A 21,418-nucleotide genomic window follows, 5' to 3' on the forward strand; every position below is an offset into this window, starting at 1 on the left:
ACTAGGTGTCCTATTCAGGGATAAGCATTCTGCAGCCTCTTGTTCTCTACTCATTCGCCAATTGTGGATTTCTGTGTTAATCATCATCTGCTGCATAAGGAAACCTTTCTGGTGAGAGTTGAGAAATGCATTTATCCTATATGTAGAGGTTACATTGAAGATGTGTCACTTAGGGCTAAGCATCTCACAGACACTTATTCTCTGTGTTTGACCAGTTTGGAAACTCTGTAATAGTCACCATCTATTGCAAAAAGAAGCTTCTTTGATGAGGAGTGAAAGGTATGCTTGTCTGAAAATGTGAGGATGTATATTTAGAATAAAGAAATTATACTGGTCTAGGGATGTTCCAAAAGTAGGTTTTTCTCTAGGATCTATGACCACTCCAGCCATATGTACTTGGCTGTTTACAGTACCACACGAGTTCCCTCCCATTGAGCAGGGCTTAATTCCAATTAGATAGCTATTGATTACTCCCAAGATGAAAGTACAACCTCTGCACCAATATTGATAGTTTGATGGGGCACTTGTTGTTTATTAGGCTTTATAGCTGGGTAGGACCATTGATTGTTTTTCTCCCTTGGCAGCTTGTATAGTGCCCTCTGATACCATGAGAGCTAGTCTTCAGAGCCAAGGCTTCCAGGTCATTTCTAGCTCAATTCCTCCATGTCCTGTGTCCAGTGTGTAGCCTGTCTTCATCAATAAGGTCTTACCTTCAAGTTCTGGGAGATAATCAAGGGCTGTGGCAATAGCTTGTGCTACTTTGGGAGTCTCTTGGACTACCCTGACCAACAACTCAAAAGGAGGTTTCTCCTCCCTGGCACTGTTTTTTTTTGTTATATAGCCTTCAGCTGTACACATGCACTTGTATATTTACTGTTATGTGTATTTTTAGTAGGATTTTGAACTAATATATTTCACACCATCTAAGTATTCTTTATCTCTCATCACTTCCCCTGTATAACCCTCCCCATCCTTTACTTTTAATAATATTGTACAATGTGTTGATAACAATAAAGCTTTTTTGCTTTAAATTTGAAACTTCATTAATTAGATCAGACCCTAAGAATTTGTGTAAGAAGTTTAACTTTCAGGAGTAATTTCCATTTATTGAAGACATACCCTTAGTAAAAGTTATGTTTTTCTTAAGCAAATCAAAGTGAAATCAGCATTTGAAAAGAGAAAATTCAGAATATTTTAACATTTGGAACATTTCTTCCATGAATAAAGAAAAAATAAGTTTTCTAAAAACTTATTTGTAGTTGTAATTATTCTTACTGTTTCTTGCTTTTTTTCTCATTCCTAATATTTTTTGTTTGGTTGGTTTTGTTGGTTTCTTTCTCTTCTCTTCCCTTACCTTCGCTTTGCTTCTCTTCTCTCTTCTCTCTCTTCTCTCTCTTCCTTCTCTCTTCTCTTCTCTCTCCTCTTTTCTCTCTCTTCTCTTCTCTTCTCTCTCTTCTCTTCTCTCTCTTCTCTCCTCTCTTCTCTCTCTTCTCTCTCCTCCTCTTCCCTCCCCTCCCCTCCCCTCCTCTTCTCTTTTGTCTTTGAGACAGGGTCTCCCTGTAGCCCTTGATGGCTTGCAACTCTTGTTATATAGACCACGCTGGCTTCCATCTCACAGAGATCTGCTTGTTTCTGCTTCCTGACTGCTGGGATTAAAGGCCTGACCCACAAGGCCCAGACTCATTCCTAGTTATAATTTAAGAAGAATCTTTTTGTCCTTAGAAAAGAACCGAGGAGAACAAATATTTCCTTTCTTAAAGAAAAAAGTAATGGACTTCAAAAGTTAATGAGTTTTACATAAAATGTTTCCTGTAAAAGGCACACCAAGGGAATGGGTAATATTCCTTTTTAAAGGCCTTATAGCTTTTTCCTTATTAAATAGTTAGAAAACATAAATGATAGCATTTCTTGGTTCCTAGAAGCGAAACTAGGTTTGCTTTGTCTTCTGCAGTATTAGAGGGGAGAGTTGAGCATGGTAGTGCTTGCCTGTAATCCCACACCTTTGAAGGCTGACATAAAAAAAAATCACTGTTTCCAGGCCAGTGTGGCGTACATAGTGAGTTTGAGGCCAGCCTGGGTGATATTCCAAGACTGTCTCAAACACAGATACACACACAAAAAGAAGACAGACATAATGGATAGATTTGAGAAGGAGGGGGAAAGCATTAAAAAAAAAACGAAAGAATAGAATGAAGCCTAACTTCTGAAGTACATTCTTCTTAAAATCAAGATGACTTGCTGTTCCTCTTTGTAACTTAGATAAACCAGGAGAGGAAGTGAAGAAACTGAGAGAGTATGAATGCTCCATCTCCCCACTGCTTTTTGAAGATAGCCCTCCTGATACGCAGCCTCCAGGAAGTCCTTTCCAACTGAATTCTGAAGAACAAAACAGTCCTCAAATACTCCAAAATTCAGTTGTTTTTGGAATATCAGCCGAGGAAGTGGTAAAGGAAATTCGCTTCAGAATTGAACAAAAAACAACGTTAACAGCCAGTGCAGGTATTTAAAAGTATATTAACAACCTCTGTGGTGGTAATTTTCACACTGACTAATTCAAGTGAAACAGAAGTAGTCTCTAAAGTATATGGTAGCATTTGATTTATCCAGTCTTTGATTTAAATGCTAGCAGCTTTTACCTACTGAGAAAGCCATGAACGTAAAGGAAAGGTGGGCTTAAGCAGAAAATTCTATGGACCTAAGGAAAAAACTACCATAAATCTCCTTTAAGTGCAAACTATTGTTTACTTGGTTTGCACAGGATGTTTGATTAACTTTTCCTTGGAAGATTTGAATACTGTCTTAATTACTTTCAGGAGAGAACCTAAAGTGCAGGATCCCTCTTCTCTATCCCCAAAAGACCAACCAGCTAGCAACTTAGCAATTTAGGACCATTTGGTAAAAGAAAAATAACTTTACATATAGGACCATTTGGTAAAAGAAAAATAACTTTACATATATCTGTAACCCATATGATCAGTAACAGCATAGGACCTATTAATATTTTTTATCATGAATTACTGAATTGTTACCCTGAATTATTCATGAAACCTGTGTATGCTATGGTTAGGTTAATGTTTTCTGTGCCAAAGCATAAGCGTGCATCATTAGTTTTATGAGGATACCTATAAAAATCAAATTGAACAATTTAATGATTTTTTTGGATATACCTTTTATAAGTTGCCTTAGTCATTGAGAATCCTACATATTGCAAAACAGCACTTGTGGTGATTTACTTTGTAACGAAAAGATTAAACATTTTTATTATTGATTCTTTAAATATATTGCAACCTTGGGGCTAGAGAGATGACTCAGGGGCTAAAAGCACTGACTGCTCTTACAGAGGACTCAGGGTCAATTCCAAGTGCCCACATGGCAACTAACAACATTCTGTAACTCCAGTTGCAGGAGATCCAGTGTCCTTTCTGACCTCTATGGGCATTGCACAACACAGGTGCATGTACATGCATGCGGGCAATATACTCATAAAAAATAATAAATATACATATAAAAATAATAAAAAATGTTACATTAAATTTGCATTAAACATTACATAATTTACATTAAACCGTCTCAGAGAGTAAACATCTATCATAAACTATGTCCTGGATCTTCTGACAATCCTGAATTCCTACTAAAGTTATTAGCAAGCTAACGACACTTAGTATTGCTCAGCTCAGAAATTAATCTTGGATTTTAAGATTTCGGTAGTTAAATATTCCTTTTTTTTTTTTTTGCTGTAGCAGCTAATGTATTTCCTTTCCCTAAAACCATGTCAAGCCCTGAGGAGAGGGTTGGTAATCAGATGTTATTTTTAAAGTAGCAGTGTGTGTCATCTTAGATTATTTGCATTTAACTTTTATTTTGTTATCACATAGTGAAAAACTATACAAGGCAACTTCTCTGGGTCATGAGCATGCTCTTCTTTTTAAGGTATTGCCCCCAATACAATGTTAGCAAAGGTGTGCAGTGATAAGAACAAACCAAATGGACAATACCAAATTCTCCCCAGCAGACAAGCAGTGATGGACTTCATCAAAGACTTACCAATTAGGAAGGTGAGATTTTATAGAAAAAAAATTTATATTAATTTTTAATTTTTGAGAATTATATACATGAGTATTGTCTTGTCATTATTTCCAGCAGGGTTAGGGGTCTCTGATGTAGAAGTTCTTATGATGTTGGCTGTGGGTTTGTTGTATATATCTTTAGTTAGGCTGAGGTGTGTTTCCACCAGTCACATTTTCTCTAGCACTTTTTAATTGTGAATGCATGTTGGATTCATGTTGGCAAAGGTCTTTTCTGCATCTATTGAGATGAGCATGTGATTTTTGACTTTAAGTACGTTTATATAATTTGTTACATTTATCAACATATATATATTAAACCATCCCTGTATCTGTGGGATAAAATCAACTTGATCATGGTAGATGATCTTTTTGATATGTGTCCATATGCACTTTGCAAGTATTTTATTGAGGATTTTTACATCTATGTTCATAAGGGTTATTGGCCTGTAGTTTTATTTTTTGGTTGTGTCTGTATGTGGTTTGGGTATTAGAGTAATACTGACTTTATAGAAGGAGTTTGGGAGTTCTTCCTTCCTTTCTTTTTGAATAATTTAAGAAATATTGGTTGTAGTTCTTTGAAAGTCTGGTAAAATTTTGCTGTGAATTCATCTGGGCCTGGACTTTCTTTAGGCAGGAAGCTCTGTGTTACTCTTTCAATATCCTTATTTGTTAAGAGTCTGTTTAAGTTGTTGATCTCCTTGATTTAACTTTGGTAGTTTGAATCTAGAAGTTCATCAATTTCTTTTAGATTTTGTAATTTTAATACAGTACAGGTTTTTAAAGTAATCCCTTATAATATTCTGGATTACTTTGTTGTCCATTGTAATGTTTTCCTTTTCATTTCTGATTTTGCTGATTTGGGTTTGCTCCTTTTCTTTTGGTTAGCTAGGTTAAAGGCCTGTCTATCTTGTTTATCTTTTCAAAGAACCCGGTCTTAGATTCATTAATTCTTTCTATTGTTTGCTTTGTTTCTGTTTCATTTATTTCTGCTCTAATTTTTACTATTTCTTCTCATCGTCTGGGTTTGTGTTTGGTCTATTCTTGTTTTTCTAGATTCTTGAGTTGTATCATTAAGTCATTTATTTGTACTCTTTCTGATTTTTAATGTAGATGCTTAAAACTATAACCTTCTCTCTTAGGACTGCTTTTAATGTGTCCCAGAGATGTTGCTGTATTGTGTTTTCATTTTTATTTAGTCTCAGGACTATTTTTATTCCTTTTTCGACTTTTTTTCTTTGACCTGTTCATCATTTAGTAATGTGTTGTTTAATCCCCATGAGTTCATGTAGTTTCAAATTTTTGTATTTGTTGAGGTGTGTTTTGTGCCCCAGTATGTGGTCTATTTTAGAGAAACTTCCATGGACTGCTGAGTAGAGTATGTAGTAGAATATGGTGCTGTGGTGGAATACTCTGTAGATGTTTGTTAAATTCATTTTATATATCATTTAATTCAGATGTTTCTCTATCTTTGTCCAATGACCTATCTATTGGAGAAAGTGTGGTATTGACATTACCTACTATTACTGAGTTGGGGTTAATATGTGTCGAAGTCCAGTGGTGCTCTTTTATGAAATTGGGTGCACCAGAATTTGGTGCATATATGTTCATAATTGTTATGTCTTCTTGCTCAATTGTTCTGTTGATCAGAATGAAGTAGCTTTTTTTTTTAATCTCTTCTGATTAAATTTAATTTGAACTGTATTGTGTCTGATATTAGGGTATCAATGCCTTCTTGTTTCTTCATGCCATTTGCTTAGAATATGTTTTTTCCACCCCCTCACTTTAAGGTGGTACCTGTCCTTGAAGATAAGATGAATTTCTTATAGAAACCAAAAGGATGGATTTTGTTTCAAGTAGACTGCCTTTTGATTAGAAAATTGCGACCATTGAAGTTTAAAGTTTTATTGAAAGATGTGTTTTGCTTACTGTCTTTTTTATTTTCCATTTGTATTCTTAGTTCTATTCTGTTTTTCCATAATTATAGCCTCATTTGCTTTCTTTCCATACCCTGTTGGGTATGGTTATTCCTTTTTTCAGTCCTTGTATTGTTTTGAGTATTCTCTGTAGGGCTGGTTTGGTGGACATGAATTCTTTCAGCCTATTCATGTCATGGAAATTTTTCCATTCCCTTTTGACTATGATAGATAGCTTTGCTGGATAAAGTATTCAGGGTCGAGGTCCATAGTTGTTTAGAACTGGGAATACTTTGATCCAGGCTCTTCTGGCTTTTAAAGTTTGTATTGAAAAGTCAACTGTTATTCTGATGGGTTTTCCTTTGTAGGAATTCTCCAACTTTATCTCTAGGTCTTGATTTTTCTGTTTTCCATTTGATTCATTCTGCTGGTGATCCTTTCTCCTGTCTTTTCTAATTGCTTATTGAGTTTTTCAATTCCATCTTCATCTCAGCTTGGGTTTTCTTCAGTATTTCTTATCTCTTTCATGAATTCACTCTTGAAATCCTGAATTGTCCTTATCATATCATTCATTTATGTTTTCTCAAGCTTCAGTCCGGAGTTTATTCCTCCTCTCCCCTCTGAGTTTCTTGGGTTGTTTGGGTGTTCTTTCAAGTCCTTGAGTTGTTTGCTCATGTTTATGATTGTTCTTTTAAGTTCTGTGTCCTGGGGTTCCTCTGGGCAATTCCCATTGTAGAACACTTCTACAGGACTGATGGGATTTGGTAGGAATATATTATCTCTGTTTTTCATATTATTTGTTTTTGCTATGTGACCTGAGTACATAGTCATCTTTCGTTGGTTGTGTGTCTGATATGAAATTTTAGCCTGCCTTTGTTGAGTAGAAATTGTTTCCGTTTTTACTGGTGTGATAGCTTGGTTGATTTCTGTTCAGGTATCAATCGATAATTGGTCTATGTTTCAGGTTCCCACTTAATATCTTTTTATTGGAGGGACAGGGTAATTCCAGTCTGGTCCTGTGAGCCAGGTGGGCAATCACAACTAGGACTGTGAGTGTGGAGGTTGGGGAAGACTGGACGATTCTGACTAGCTCACCAAGGAGCAGTGTTTCCAGTTCTAGTCCCAGAGAGGGAAGATTGCAAAAGAGTGAGTGGGTTCCAGGATGGGTGAGCCATGGTTCGTACCCTGAGAGGGAAGAGGGTGAGGGCTTATATAAAATGAATCATTTGTGTTTGTACTCTGAATTCTGAAGGGACACTGGTTTAGCTTGATAGTAACTATTCTTTGCTGAATAGTTTTAAAATAATAGGTAATAGACAAGAACTATGCTGGGTGACTGAATGTGTGCTTAAAATTTTCTTTGAAACCCTAAGCCTATCTGCAGAAAATTTTAAAGAAAATAGAAACAGTCGACTTTGAAGTACCTTCCTACCAAGTAGAAAGGACATAAAATGAACCTTTGAAGGAGTGGCTTTCAACTGTGACTTAGTACTGTCAATGTCAGTATAGTATTGAGTGCCATCAGATTAATTGGTAGGATACTTCAAAGAGTTTTCAAATTTTGTTTTGACCAAATTAAAACAAAATGCTTTATCATCTCTAAATTGTCTTTCAAGGTTCCAAAAAATGGTGTATGTTAAGTATCCAGATTATTTTGTTATATATCCTCTTCATTTTTTAACAGCCAAACTATATATGATATGATATTCTAGGACTCAAAATAATGTATATGATTGAATTTATGTAAAGTATCTCTCTGTTCAAAAAAAAACTATATCATAGTTTATAAGGTTTAAAGCTTGTATACTACATGTAAGATAGAGCTATACGGTACTGTTTTCTAAGATATGAATAAGTGTTCCTTTATTTTAAGTTCTGGGATCAAATATTGCATGACTTATTATGCATATATTAATACACTAAAGAATAATAAATTTTACAGTAAAAAAAGTTTGTACTATCATTCCCAAAATTTCTATGACCGCAGATATTCTTTATTTGATGCCTTCAAAAATTCCATGGAATGCTAGTTTAGTCTATGAGACCCAAAACTAATAAACACAGTTTTCTTGCATAACACGTGAAGATTGTGATATTATTCATATGTTTTATTGGGTATAAAAACTATAAGATTATAATCTTTGCTGGGAATGTAGCTCAGTGGCAAACTGTCGTCTATCTAGCATGTTCCAGGCTCTGAGATCAGTCCCCAGCACCAGTCATGTTCTTTCTCTCACATAAAATTACAATTTCTCTGCTTGAATTTAATTATAAATATTGATTCATCTCTACTTATACCACCCTGAATGCATCTATTTCATCTAAGTATTGGTTCTTTTCTAGGTTTCTGGAATAGGAAAAGTCACAGAAAAAATGTTAAAGGCTCTTGGGATTATTACTTGCACAGAGCTCTACCAACAAAGAGCAGTGCTTTCTCTTCTTTTCTCTGAAGTGTCTTGGCATTACTTCCTTCACCTCTCCCTGGGTCTAGGTTCAACAGACCTGGAAAGGTATCTATAGTCATTTGGCTTTTTCTTTTTTATTTTCTGAAGTGTCCATTTTAACCTTTGAGATGGGAGCTATTTTAATAACATGTTTTTAAATGGTTTTAGACTGATTTGATTTAGAATATATTTTGGTTAAAGTCATCTGTTTGGCTATGGGAGAAAAGGAAAGGAGGAATAAAGTCTCCCCTCTAGGTTGTTGGCTTCAGCAGTGAGAAAGGTGGATGTGAGGGACAGTGGTTACTTCCTTTCTGAACCTCCTTATCTGTGTTCAGAATATAAGGGGAAGATTGGTAGTCAGATTGTTGAGGAAAGAAAGATGGCTTCTAGTCCATAGTTTATTCTTTAGGTAAAGAGGTTTGATGATTCTTTGAAAACCTTAATGATCTAACTTTAGGTCATTTTCCATATGTGTGAATGATTTCATATATTCAGTACTGAGTATATACTTTGCATTAAACACTGTTGTAGGCACTAGGGATAATTATAGTGGATAAGACAAAATCCTGACTTTGTGGAATGTGAAAAATAGAAAATAGCCAGATGACAAATGAAGACAGAAAGGCAGGGTAAGGGCATAAAGAATGACTTGGGAGGCTAGTGTGGGATTGACAGAGGTCATCCAGAGGCAGAAACCTGAAGGAGCTGACCTTGGAAAAGGTGGAACAGCTAAGGAAAAAGCCCTGCACTTTTTCCTGGTTTTCATGTAGGCCTTAAATTGTTACAGATTGATCAAAAGGGGGAATGGGAATCATAACAATGAACACTGGACACTATTTTTGCCATGATCTATCTTGTCAGTGTACTTGGAACAAAATTTTATTGTGTCAGATTTGTTTGTGCATGAGTACCGTGAGTCAGGGTAAAATATTCCTGCTTCAGCAAGCGTCTCAGATCTTAAAACCATTACGTATCTATTTGCAGATTCCTATATATTCTTGTCCTTAAACTAAAGGACTGCAATAAAACCATGAGGATACCTGTAAGCACAAACAAATCAACAGAGAAAATAAACCCATTCCTCCACCCCTAGATGGTGTCACCTTTTTGACTAGTTGGCTGGTTTTCTTTTGTTTTTTATTTTTTGTAATGTTGCGACTCGAACCGAGGGCCTTGCTCATCCTAGGCAAGCTCTGTATGACTAAGCTACATCCTGATCCCCCGTATTTATTTCTGTATTTATTCATATCCGTTGAGGTATAATTTTCTTAGGACAAGCACTTGGGTTATTTTATTCATTACTATATCTCCAAGTTCTAGAATGGAGCTTAAGCTGTGTTACATTCATTAGATTTTTTTGAAAATGAATAAAACACATGTCATTTTACCTTTTTTGTTTCAATTGCCCCTCTCAGAACAGCTAGAATCCAACCAAACTAGTTGGTTTAGATTCCTAGTCATCATTTTGTACCAAAATCTGAGACTTTGTAGAGTGGCATGAATGAATAATGAATAGGCATATAGATGAGAGGAGTGAATGTGCTGACCCCCAGGGGAGGCAACATTCAGTTATTGAAAATTTGAATTTATCCTCTGCCTGAGAACTGTGATACTACTGCCTCCTTTGGTTTGTATGTTATATGTTTTAATATTTAGACTTTTAATGGAAGCAACTTATGTATCTATTTTCAAGTTGCTTTTCTTCAATAGATAGACTTGATCCATGACACATGTAATCAATCATATTAGCATCTCATTAATGTCTTTTAGTGATAGTTTCATTTTTAGATTAAAAAGGAACCCTCAACGTTTTTTATAAAGTACAATTTTAATTTAAAATAGAAGTATTTAAAGAGTACATTAAGATCTCTTATTGACCAAAAGGAATTTGGTTTTCTTTGAGAAAGAAATTAAGACCTTTTTTTTTTCTTTTCAAGGGATGGAGAAAGGAAAAGTATGAGTGTTGAAAGGTAATGTTTGTTCTTCATTGTTAAATGGTCCATAATTCATTTAAACTATTTAAAATTCCCTTTTAGCAAAATATCATGACAATAAAAAAATATTTGCAAATCATGGTAAGAGTTATTAGCTCACACTCCTGGGGTGAACACTAAGTGCAGTGCTTTATCTTTGGTGGCAATGGGAAGAGCATTGTCTGCATGGTTTTAGTACATGCAGTAAAAGCTCAGAATCTTAGGGTTTCTAATCTTATTCATAAGAACTATCCGTACATGGGTTTGATTACAGAAATTAATGTTCTCTAAATAAAGGGGGAGGACTGAATGTTTACTTGAGAAATGCAAGCTGTCACAATAAGAATTTTAGACATTTCAGATATCAGCTGTATGAATAGAGGCATCAGATTACATGTTGAGCATTTCTTATGCAAAAAGCTAAAGTCTGAAATACACCAAATTCTAAAACTTCCTGAGTGCTAACGTGTTATCTGGCACAAGTGGAAAATTCTGCACCTCATTTTATGTGATCGGTTGCCATCAAAACGGACTCATAAAACGTTGTTTAGGAGTACCTTCGGACTCTCTATATATGTCTATATGAAGTAAGTGAATTCCAACTCCATTGTTCCAAGTCCTTTTGCCAAAGTATGTCATGTCTTCAGCAATAGGGTCTTACTTTCAAGTTCTGGGAGATAATCAATGGCTATGGTAATAGCCTGTGTTATTTTGGGAGTCTCTTAGACTGCCCTGATCAACAATTCAAAAGGAAGTTTCTCCTGTCCGGCACTGTTTGTTGTTATATGGCCTTCAGCTATGCACATGCACTCATGTACAGATATTGTATTTATATTTTTCGGTAGGCTTTTTCTTTTTTTGGCTTTTTGAGACAGGGTCTTCCTGTAGCCCCAGCTGAACTGGAATTCACAGAGCTCCACCTACCTCTGTCTCCCAAGTGCTAGGATTAAAGACATGTACCACCACACCCAGCTTCAGTTGGCTTTTAAACTAATATTTTAAACTAATACATTTCTGGTTTTTTAAAAACATTACCGAAGCATCTCTCCTCTCTCTCCCTTCCTAACTCTTCCTCCTCCTTCCCCAGTTAAAGTACGCCTACTTTTCCCATTTCCCCCTTGACAGTGCTTGTCTCCTATGACCCCCTTTCTTGATCGCCTTCCCTTTTACCCCCATGGTTCCTTTTATAACCTTCTCTCTTCCCCTCCCAGTTAAACACTCCCATTTTACCCGTTTCCCCCTTGGTAACACCAGAGTCCTGTTTTTGCTTTCTCTCAGGTTCTTTCTTTCCCTTTACCGCCATGGTTTCTATCTCTTGACTTAAGTGTTTGAGATAAAGGAGCCTCAACCTATAGTAAAATATTATTGGTAAACATGAGTTTGCCAATTAGATTATCTAATTTAGTGGACTTAGAATCTTGTTTGAAAGTCACGTGAAATCTTTATGTAACTTCGTTTAAGGGGAAAATGTGTCAGTTTTGAAAAGTCCCTAAGTTATTTCCTCAAAGAATCAAAGTTCCATTGAGATACTTATGAACCACTTACCTAAATAGAAGGTTTGTTCACATTTCATGTGTATTATTTATAATAAGAAAAAGTTGCAAGACAATGGCTTTGATAAAACGTAATGTTTTAGAGGGCTGGGAAGTAGCCCAGTTGGTAGAGTACTTGCCTATCATGCATGAAACACCCTAGGTTCAATCTTCAGCATGCATAAACCTGGACATGGCCCAAACCTGCATTTGCAGCAATCAAGAGGTGAGGGAGTAGGATGGGGAGCTCAAGGCCACCTAGGCCATATAAGACCCTATCTCAAAAAAAAAAGGTCCTTTTGGGTCTGGGGTGGAGTGGAGTGGTTGAGTAGTGGGTGAAGGGCCCTGGGTCCAGTTCCCAGCCTTAAATTTTATTTTTTCTATTTTTGACTATGAGTTACATAAAAGCAAGGGGCAAGAAAGATCCAAAGTGAGATAATATTGTCCAATTTAATGATTTTTTTTATTTTGTCTTACTGTTAATATTACTCATACACAAATATATTCTACACTTTTTTCTGAAAACTCTTGTCTTTAAAATTTGCATTAGAGTATTGGATTTCATCTGGAGATAGGAGGAGGGATGTTGCAGTTCATAATTACATATAAAGAACTAGTTTTTCTCATATCTGAACAACTAATAAGAGTAGGGTGGAGAGATGGGTTAATGGTTAAGAAGACTAACTACTCTTGCAAAGGACCCAGGTTTGATTCCCAGCATCCACATGGCGACTACAACCATCTGTAACTCCAGTTCCAGGGGATCTGACACCCTCTTCTGACCTCTGTGGGCATTGTACCATGTAAACGTACCCACCTACGTGCAGGCATTACACTCATGTACGTAGACTAAAAAAGAACTAATAAGAAAGTGCCATTATGCCATTAAAAATAAAGTGAACAAATCTCGTTCAGCCTGGTCTACATATTGAATTCCAGGCCAGCTAGCTGGACTACAGGAAGACTGTCACAAAAACAAAACCAAACAAAAATCAAAGATCTAATTAATGAAAATGAAAGTAAAAATGGCTTTTAAAAATACAGGAAAATGCTGGGCACAGTGGCACACGCCTTTAATCCCAGCACGTGGGAGGGATTAAACTCACTGTGAGTTCAAGGCCATTCTGGTCTATATAGTGAGTTTCAGGACAGCTGGGGCCACAGGGAGACCCTGTCTCAAAAAGACCCCCCCCAAAACAACAAACAAAAAACCTAAAATATTCTCCTTTAAAATAAAAAGAAATCAAGAGTTCTCTGAGATGTATTATTCACTGATCAAGTTTGGCAAAGGTAGTCTATCATACTGTGTCAACAAAACAATGGACTGGAAGAGGTATCAACTCTAGAGGAGTCTGTTACCTTCCACTGCTGTCACAGCAAATGACTGAACTGAATGGCTTGAGACAGCATAGATTTATTCTCTCACCACTCTGAAGGTCAGAAATCCCTAATGCTAAGGTGTTTGGTGGGGCTTCATTCCTTCTGTAGGCTCTTGGGCAGAATTAATCTCTTTACCAAAGGCTTCTAGAGACTTGTTGCATTCCTTGGCTCATAGACCCAGTATCTTCTCAGTTTTGACAGTGATGCCCCTGCTTCCCTTTTTTATAAGGACACTGGGATTATAGTAGGCACACCTGTATACTCAGGGATAATCTTCCTGCTTCAGTCTCTCCTCTTTTATCTTAATATATCTCAATTCTCAATGCTTTATTAAAGATGAATTCAAAATTTCTACATTTATTACCAGCCCTCCATTTCAACCATCTGCTAAGTAACCTTGCCTAGGTTCCATGAACCAGCCCCTTAAATCTACTTAAAGATATGTATGTGTGTCTTGAAAATTCATGTACAGTAATTAGAGTGATGCTCTCTACTGTATTTTTTAAGAAAGCATCTCACAATATAGCCCTGCCCGGCTTAGAACTCACTATGTAGACCTGTTGGCCTTAAATTCACAGAGATCTGCCTGTCTCTGCATCCCAAGTGCTGGGATTAAAGGTATGTGCCACCATGCCCAACCTCTACTCTGATTTTTAAGATAACCTGTAGCAGGATCTTTGGATAATCATACTGCAATCAATGTATTAAAGTTTCAGGGCTATTATCATCTGTTGATACCTTGAAGCATTTTAAAAAGTAGTACAGCAGGGGCTGGAGAGGTGGCTCAGCGGTTAAGAACACTTGTTACCGGGTTCAAATCCCAGCACCCACATCACAGCTAATAACTGTCCGTAACTCCAGTACCGGGGGATCCGACAGTCCCAGGGGATTTTGACCTCCGCAGGCATTGCACAACACGGGTGCACTTACCTACATGCAGGCAATACATGCATACACATAAAATAAAAATAGTAAATAAAAAAATAGTACTGCAAAGAGAGCATAAAATTGCTCCTTTGCTGATCAGTTTACCCATCTAAATGCCTTTTCATCATTTAGGTAGAACATAGGTATTTTTACTTAATTATGTCTTAATTATCTGAAAACTTTGTTTTCATACTGAAGAAAATATAATGCCAGGCCATTTGAACATACTGTGTCATGACCAAATTAATCAGTTGTAGTTTGCTGTGTCTCTAGGACGTTCAGTGAGCTGAGTAAAGCGAAAGACCAGTACAGCTTATGCCGTGAGCTTTGCGCTGACCTTGCTCAGGATCTCCAGAAAGAAGGACTTAAGGTACTCAACTCTGTTGGACTGATTTTAGTTTTTCTCTTTTTTTATCATAGAATACTGCTTTAAGTCAAAACGTTATACATTTATTAAAGCTAACTATGAGTAAGTAAATGTTGGAACAAAATATTCCTAGCCCCAACAATCAGAGACAAAGTCAGATCTGACCTGTCTGAGGTCTGTGATGAGATCATTTTATGAAAAAGAACTTGTGGAGCTGGATGGTTCCAGTATAACTTGGGCAGCTTTGTACTGCCCTAATAGTACATGTAAATGAAGTGCCAGGTCAGACTTAAATGGTATTAGAGACAAAAGCAAAGGGAAGGCTTTCCCTGGAGCTGTATTCTCGTGTCAGAAATCCCTTTCCAATCGTCCTTGAAGATTTTGCTCACGTAGACAGTGACCTTCTAGAACAGGCATTGTGTTTCAGGGCTCTAACCCTACTTAATACATTAAGAACAAAAGTCTAGAATGCTCTGGACATTGTGTTTTATAATCTCCCTTAGTAACAGCCTGCATTTGGTATTTTCCCAATCCTCTCCTACCAGAACTAGAATTATTACAAAGTATAATAAAAAATGTGAAAAAGTTATTGCAAAAAAATGGAGTATATGAGGAACGTTTTACTTATAATTCTTCTCCTAAGTATTTTAAATACACTTTTCATTTTAGAGTAATTTTAGATTTATAAGAAAGTTTCCAAAAGAATAAAGAGAATTCCATTGTACCTCTCACCCTGTTTCCTCAACCATTAACATTTTATATTACCATAGTCAAAACTAGAAAAGTGACATTAGCACAGTGATGTTAACCAAGCTTCAGACTTCAACAGGATTTCGCTTGTTTCCCTGTTAATGACTCTCCAGAATTTGATCCCGGGAACCATATGGCAACTAATTGTCATGTCTCCCTAGTTTGCACTGGTCTGTGACAGTTTCTTAGCCTTTTCTATAACTGACAGTCTTGAGAACTGCTGGCCATTTCTTCTACAGAATGTCCCCAGTCTGCTTGTGCCAGGGTTAAAGCTGTGTGTGCCTCCCACCCAACCTTGAGTCAATATATTTAACTTACCCTCAAGTAAAAGAGAGCAGAGATTAAGTTCCACCCCAAGGATATCTAAAGTGTCCACAGTATAAAATTTGTCATTTTGACCATTTGTGTTTGGTTCAGAAGCATTAAGCTTATTCATTGTCATGTGACCACCATCATTACCCCACCATCTCAGGAACTTTTTCATCCCCAACTGGAACTTGGTATCCCTAACAGTAACTATAAAGAGGATTCTTACAAACAGATTTCTAGCATAGTACCCTGGCATGTGGGAATCCCACAGTGTGCACTATTCATAAGACTTTTTCACTGAGATGTTTTTAGAAAGACTTTTTCTTAACCTGACTGTCCCAATACTGAAAACCTTAAAGAGATTCAGTAAAAGGAAAAATAGTTATAACTTTGCCCTACATATAAAAAGTATTTTTTTAGAAAAAAAATTGGGAAGAGGATTAATGATTATGGGCTAAAATGGTATTTTTCATTCACTTATAGGTTTTTGTCACCATTTTTATAAATAATTGATTATGCCTCTATATTCATATGTGTACATACAGGCCTTTAAATTTTTCTATAACTCTTTTCTACAAATTACAAAGCCTTACATAATAATGTACTCCGTGTGTCATAGGGGAGAACTGTTACCATTAAACTGAAGAATGTGAACTTCGAAGTCAAAACTCGTGCCTCTACAGTTTCATCTGCTGTTTCTACTGCAGATGAAATATTTGCCGTTGCTAAAGACTTGCTAAGAACGGAAATTAATGCTGATTCTCCACATCCCTTGAGATTAAGGCTTATGGGTAGGCCTTTTTCTTTTTTAAACTTGTTTTTCCTTAAGTATGTTTGATTATCCTCACTAAAAACACATCAATTTGGGAAATAATTTCCCTTCCTTTAAGAAGTTCCTACCGTGCTGCTGTCATTTATTATAATTCCTAGAGCTTGATGCATATAAAGTAATGATTATTACTTTAATTCTGTATGAACCACTGAAAGTTGCTCTTTTCCTTATTATTTCTGAAATCTTAGACATAAAGTTTGTTTTAAAATTCAGAATTTTTCGTACTAGAAACAAATCAGGGCATATTAAATATATTCTGTGATATTCCTCCAGGCATGTGGAGCAGCACTCATTTAAAACACTGCTATCTGTATAGCAGAACAAACAGAATTTAGTATTTAGACTGTGAAGACACTAAACATTACATTCAGTTGATATTTGTCACTTGTTGCTACAATATTCAGAAATTTTTGAATTTCAGAATTACACATGAAAGATTACAATACTGAAACCACACTGCCAGCTACTGCATGTTGAAACTATCAGCATGCTTCCAGATGAGCTATAAGAGTATGTGTATGAATAAGCATTCAGATGCTGTCTGGATCACTGATTGGTTTTTCGTATTTGAGAGATAGCATACAGTGAAACCAGTTGAATGAAGTATGTTAAAAAGAGCCACTGAGCAGGTACTAAGAAGCTTTATTCATAATTGTCAAAACTTAGAAACAACTAAGACCTGCCTAAGTGAATTGATGAACTATGTTATGTCCAGACAATGGGATAATGTTCAGCATGTAAATGAACTGTCCAACTACAAAAGACATGGAGGAAAGTTGAGTAAGTTTTTCTGGGTGAAAGAAGTCAATCTAAAAAGGCTCCATATTGTATGATTCCAACTATATGGCACTCTGGAAAAGGCAAAACTCCAGAGACAATGAAAAGACAGTAGCTGTTCAAGGATAAAGAGAAGCAGAGATGAACAGTCAGTGCAAAGGATTCAACACTATTCTGCATGATTCTATAATGTGAATACATGTCATTATAGCTACATCTAAACCCATACAATGTACACTACCAAGAGTAAATTCTGAGGCAAACTATAAATTTTGGGTAGTAATGCGGTGTCAGTGTGGGTTCGTCAGCTGTAGCGTATGTACTAGTCTGGTGCAGATGTTCATAGTACAGGGGGTAGTACATGAATGGCAACAGAGGGTATATGGGAATTCTCTGTTCAGTTGTAGTATAAAACTGAAATTCTCTGGAAAAAGTAAAGTCTACTGAAAAAATTTTAAGAGTTGAAGAGTCTCTGTAGTTGACTCCAGCTAACTACTTTGTACTTAATGGCATCATATGTCAAACACTAGTTAAAAGTTGTGTGTAATACCAACTCCAGTAGATTGTTAATATTCCCTGACACCTGGTTTTATAAAGGAAAGTATGTTCTTCCTCATAATACCAGCTTTGAAAAAGCATCCTTTAATTTGGAAAATATTGGGCTGGGAATATGGCTAAGTGATAGATCACATGCTTAACATGCAAAAGGCTATGTATGGATTCAATCCCTAGCACTTCAAAAAAAAAAAAAAAACAGCAACGCACACACATATCTATCTCCAGTGTTATCTAATCTACCTTTTGAATATATAATAGTATTATGTTAAATGTTTTTATGCATGGGCATGAATTAGCATTACTGAATTTGGGATTGACTGATTGGGTTTAATTTAGGTGTTCGAGTGTCTGCTTTTTACAATGAAGAAAACAAGAAACAGCAACAAAGGAGCATCATTGGCTTCTTACAGACTGGAAACCAAGCCTTGTCATCCACTGGGTGTTCACTAGATAAAACTGACAGAAACGAGTTTGTAAAACCTCTAGAAATGTCTCATAAGAAAAGTTTCTTTGATAAGAAGCGATCAGAAAGGATATGGAGCCATCAAGACACATCTAAGTGTGAAATTGTGGATAAACAAAGTTTACAGACCTCACAACCATTCCAAGTTTTAAAGATGAATGAGAATTTAGAAACACCAGAGAATTCAAATAACTGTCAGACATTTACTTGTCCAGTTTGCTTTAGTGAGCAAGGAAGCATCAATCTGGAAGCCTTTAATAAACATGTAGATACATGCCTTGATGAACCATTAACCAGTGAGGACTCAAAAATGTCCTCTTGTTCACGTGCTTCCTCTTCAGAAGCTTATCAGGAAGAAAATGCACACAGTTCTTCCCTTTGTGAGAAGCAGGATTGTGAAACTTATCCCAAAAATATAGAAGTCTCTTCAGTAGATGGTGGAGATTTGGTAGAAACTGAAGATAGCTCATCAAAAGCAGCAAGTATGAACACTTCAGCGAATAATTGCAGCAAGGAGGAATGTTGTAATATTATAAACAAGTCTTCCAGTCCTTTTTCATTGGAAAATGAAAATGTCAAGATACTAAGTCAGCAAGAATCCTTCCAGCCTCGTACAAATGAAGTAACAGGCCAGGCTCTAGTTTGTCCTGTTTGTAACCTAGAACAAAAGACATCAGATCTTACCCTGTTCAACGTGCATGTAGATATTTGCTTAAATAAAGGCATTATCCAAGAGCTGAGAAATAATGAAGTTAATTCAGTTAACCACCCCAAAAAAAGCTCCAGAAGTATAGGTAAGCATATAGTCATCAAGGGAAACATGATTTTCTGGGGATATGTTTTATTAAAATTAATGAGATTGTTAAATTTGAAAGATATGCTATTAAAAGGATGCCTTGTGTATGCTGTCATTTAGGAAAATGTTAGTCATCCCTCCATGGTTAGAATTAACCCAAACCATCAGTCAACTTTTGAGGTTAGGGAAAACTCCAGTTTAGCTTTGATTTAGTGTTGAATGAACATAAAAGTTGAATGATCTGAGTGATCTAATGAAAACAGAAATTCCCTGTCATTGCACATTAGCTGCATTCACATGGCCAGAAGTCCTCTGACTTGTTACTTGGTGGTACTGACAGTGCTAAATTGAAAAAATAAAGTTTAATGCTAGTATTAATAGTAAATTACAAGGAAATTATGCTATAAAACTAATTTTCTGAGGCTTTCAAGAAGGCTCAGAGACTAAAGGTGCTATTGCCAAGCCTTTTGACCCAAGTTTGATCCCTAGAAAACACAATAGAAGGAAAGAATCAACTTCCAAAAGTTGTCCTCTGACCCTCCATACTTGTGCTTCGTGGCACATGTGTTTCTACACACATACATGCACACATGCGTGCACACACACACACATTAAATAAATAATAAATATATTTTTAGGAAAATAGTTTTGGATGTGTATAAATATGAACTATATATTACCAAGGGAGGTTTTTTTTTTTGTACTGTCTTTAATCTTCAGTTTTATCTTTTTAATTTTTATATAGCTTTTAAATTATTTCATGTTTTTCCTTAAGGAATTTCTTGACTTTTCTTTCCCCAAAAGGCTGCACAGACAGAGTGCAGAAGGCTTCAGGAAGAACAAAGAGGTATGATAGAGATAGCCATAAAATTCATTTCAGAGTCAGTTTTTGCAAAATTTTAATAATCTCCTACTTATCAATTGTGTGTTCTTTTTTTATTCTAGGCCAGGACTGAGAACAAAGCACTCGACATCAAAGAAAAAAAAACCAAACAATCCCAGACATACCCTTGATATATTTTTTAAATGAAGTTTGAACATCTTATCTAATTTTTATTGAAATTTGTTATTTTATGATCAATGAATTTATTCTTCCTTGTTTTAAATTTATTCATTTAGCAAAGATAAATGGGATAATGCCTCCCCAAATAATGTTTCTTTTATAAGAATGTAGAATATATATTAATTTACTTCTTTATATTTTCTTAAATCAGTCATGTTAGGGATAACTTTAAAATAAAAGAAGTGGGGTCCAAAAATGGTATATTATTTTATAGTGAATATAAAACCATGTATATGGGCTCTTGGAGTCTCATATGAAGCAGTCTGAGCATAAGACTCTTTCGGTGCTTGACTACTACGTTGGCCCTGATCCTGCTATCTGTGCTCTTGATGTTTAACTGCTCCATGAGCATTCACAATGAAAGTGCACTGTTAAGTTCTGTGAAGAATCCGAGCGTCCCAGAACTAGCATGAGTGCTTTTTACCACAGGAAAACAATGTCACAGTACTACCTGTGTTAGAAGGACTTATGTTCAAACTATTATTTGTTCTTATTTAAAATTCTTTTATCTTATGAATAAGCACTTGGCTCACTTTAAGAAATATTTAGTCTACAAAGTTATTTTAATGTAAGACTTTTAAATGGTAGTACTTCATTTCTTAACAATGATGCTTGCACTTTCTAGATATCTATAAAAAAGAGATACTATGTATAGTCATTTTATTTTCATTCAAAATGAACAATGTACAACTCAAAAATTAATGTATATGAAAAACATCACACTTAGTTGCATACCTGTCACATTTTTATTAATATCTGTAAGAGAAGAAAGATTTACAGTAGTTAAGTTAAGTATTTACTCCATGCGTAGTGCAAACTAACAAATTCTTACTGAAAAGCAGTTATTTGATTGTATATGAAGATAGAAACCATTTCTGCTACAGCTTTAAAGAACTGAATTTTTTCTTTAAGTTCTGGCCTTTCATATTTTAGTGCATTATTTAAATGACCAGGGAAATAATATTTTTTTTTTTTCTTTTTTAGAAATAGCGTTTGAGGAATAGCTTTGTTAGGACCTTCAAAGCCTTTGGCCAAAGTAATAATCTGACTTTTAATTACTAGCTTGGGTAAGAGTAGGCTTAAAGTTTGTTGGCATACCAGTCTCATACCTGATATTATACACCATGAAATTCAAAATTGTAGTATTTTAGTTCTTGATTGTGTGACTTGCTTATGTAAATTATGTATGAAATTAAGTTCAATGAAATGGATTTAATGTATTGAAAAGTAGGTATTACTATGTATTTAATTGTTTTGCATAAAATTA

General features: G+C 35.7%; 1 protein-coding gene across 1 annotated transcript in view; it reads left to right on the forward strand.

Annotated features, from left to right (window-relative positions):
- Polk (DNA polymerase kappa) overlaps window positions 1–21,127 on the forward strand; it is a 52,576-nt gene extending 31,449 nt beyond the window's left edge. The window contains exons 7-15 of the mRNA XM_008836076.2: window positions 2,260–2,499; window positions 3,931–4,055; window positions 8,324–8,490; window positions 10,362–10,394; window positions 14,510–14,606; window positions 16,282–16,453; window positions 18,166–19,086; window positions 19,893–19,935; window positions 20,034–21,127. Coding sequence (XP_008834298.1) covers window positions 2,260–2,499; window positions 3,931–4,055; window positions 8,324–8,490; window positions 10,362–10,394; window positions 14,510–14,606; window positions 16,282–16,453; window positions 18,166–19,086; window positions 19,893–19,935; window positions 20,034–20,118 — 1,883 coding nt within the window. The 3' untranslated portion in view covers window positions 20,119–21,127. The remainder of the gene's footprint in view (window positions 1–2,259; window positions 2,500–3,930; window positions 4,056–8,323; window positions 8,491–10,361; window positions 10,395–14,509; window positions 14,607–16,281; window positions 16,454–18,165; window positions 19,087–19,892; window positions 19,936–20,033) is intronic.
- The last annotated feature ends 291 nt before the right edge of the window (window positions 21,128–21,418 follow it).

Source organism: Nannospalax galili, unplaced genomic scaffold, assembly GCF_000622305.1.
Source record: "Nannospalax galili isolate Female #2095 unplaced genomic scaffold, S.galili_v1.0 scaffold2758, whole genome shotgun sequence".
NCBI classification, from domain to species: Eukaryota; Metazoa; Chordata; class Mammalia; order Rodentia; family Spalacidae; genus Nannospalax; species Nannospalax galili.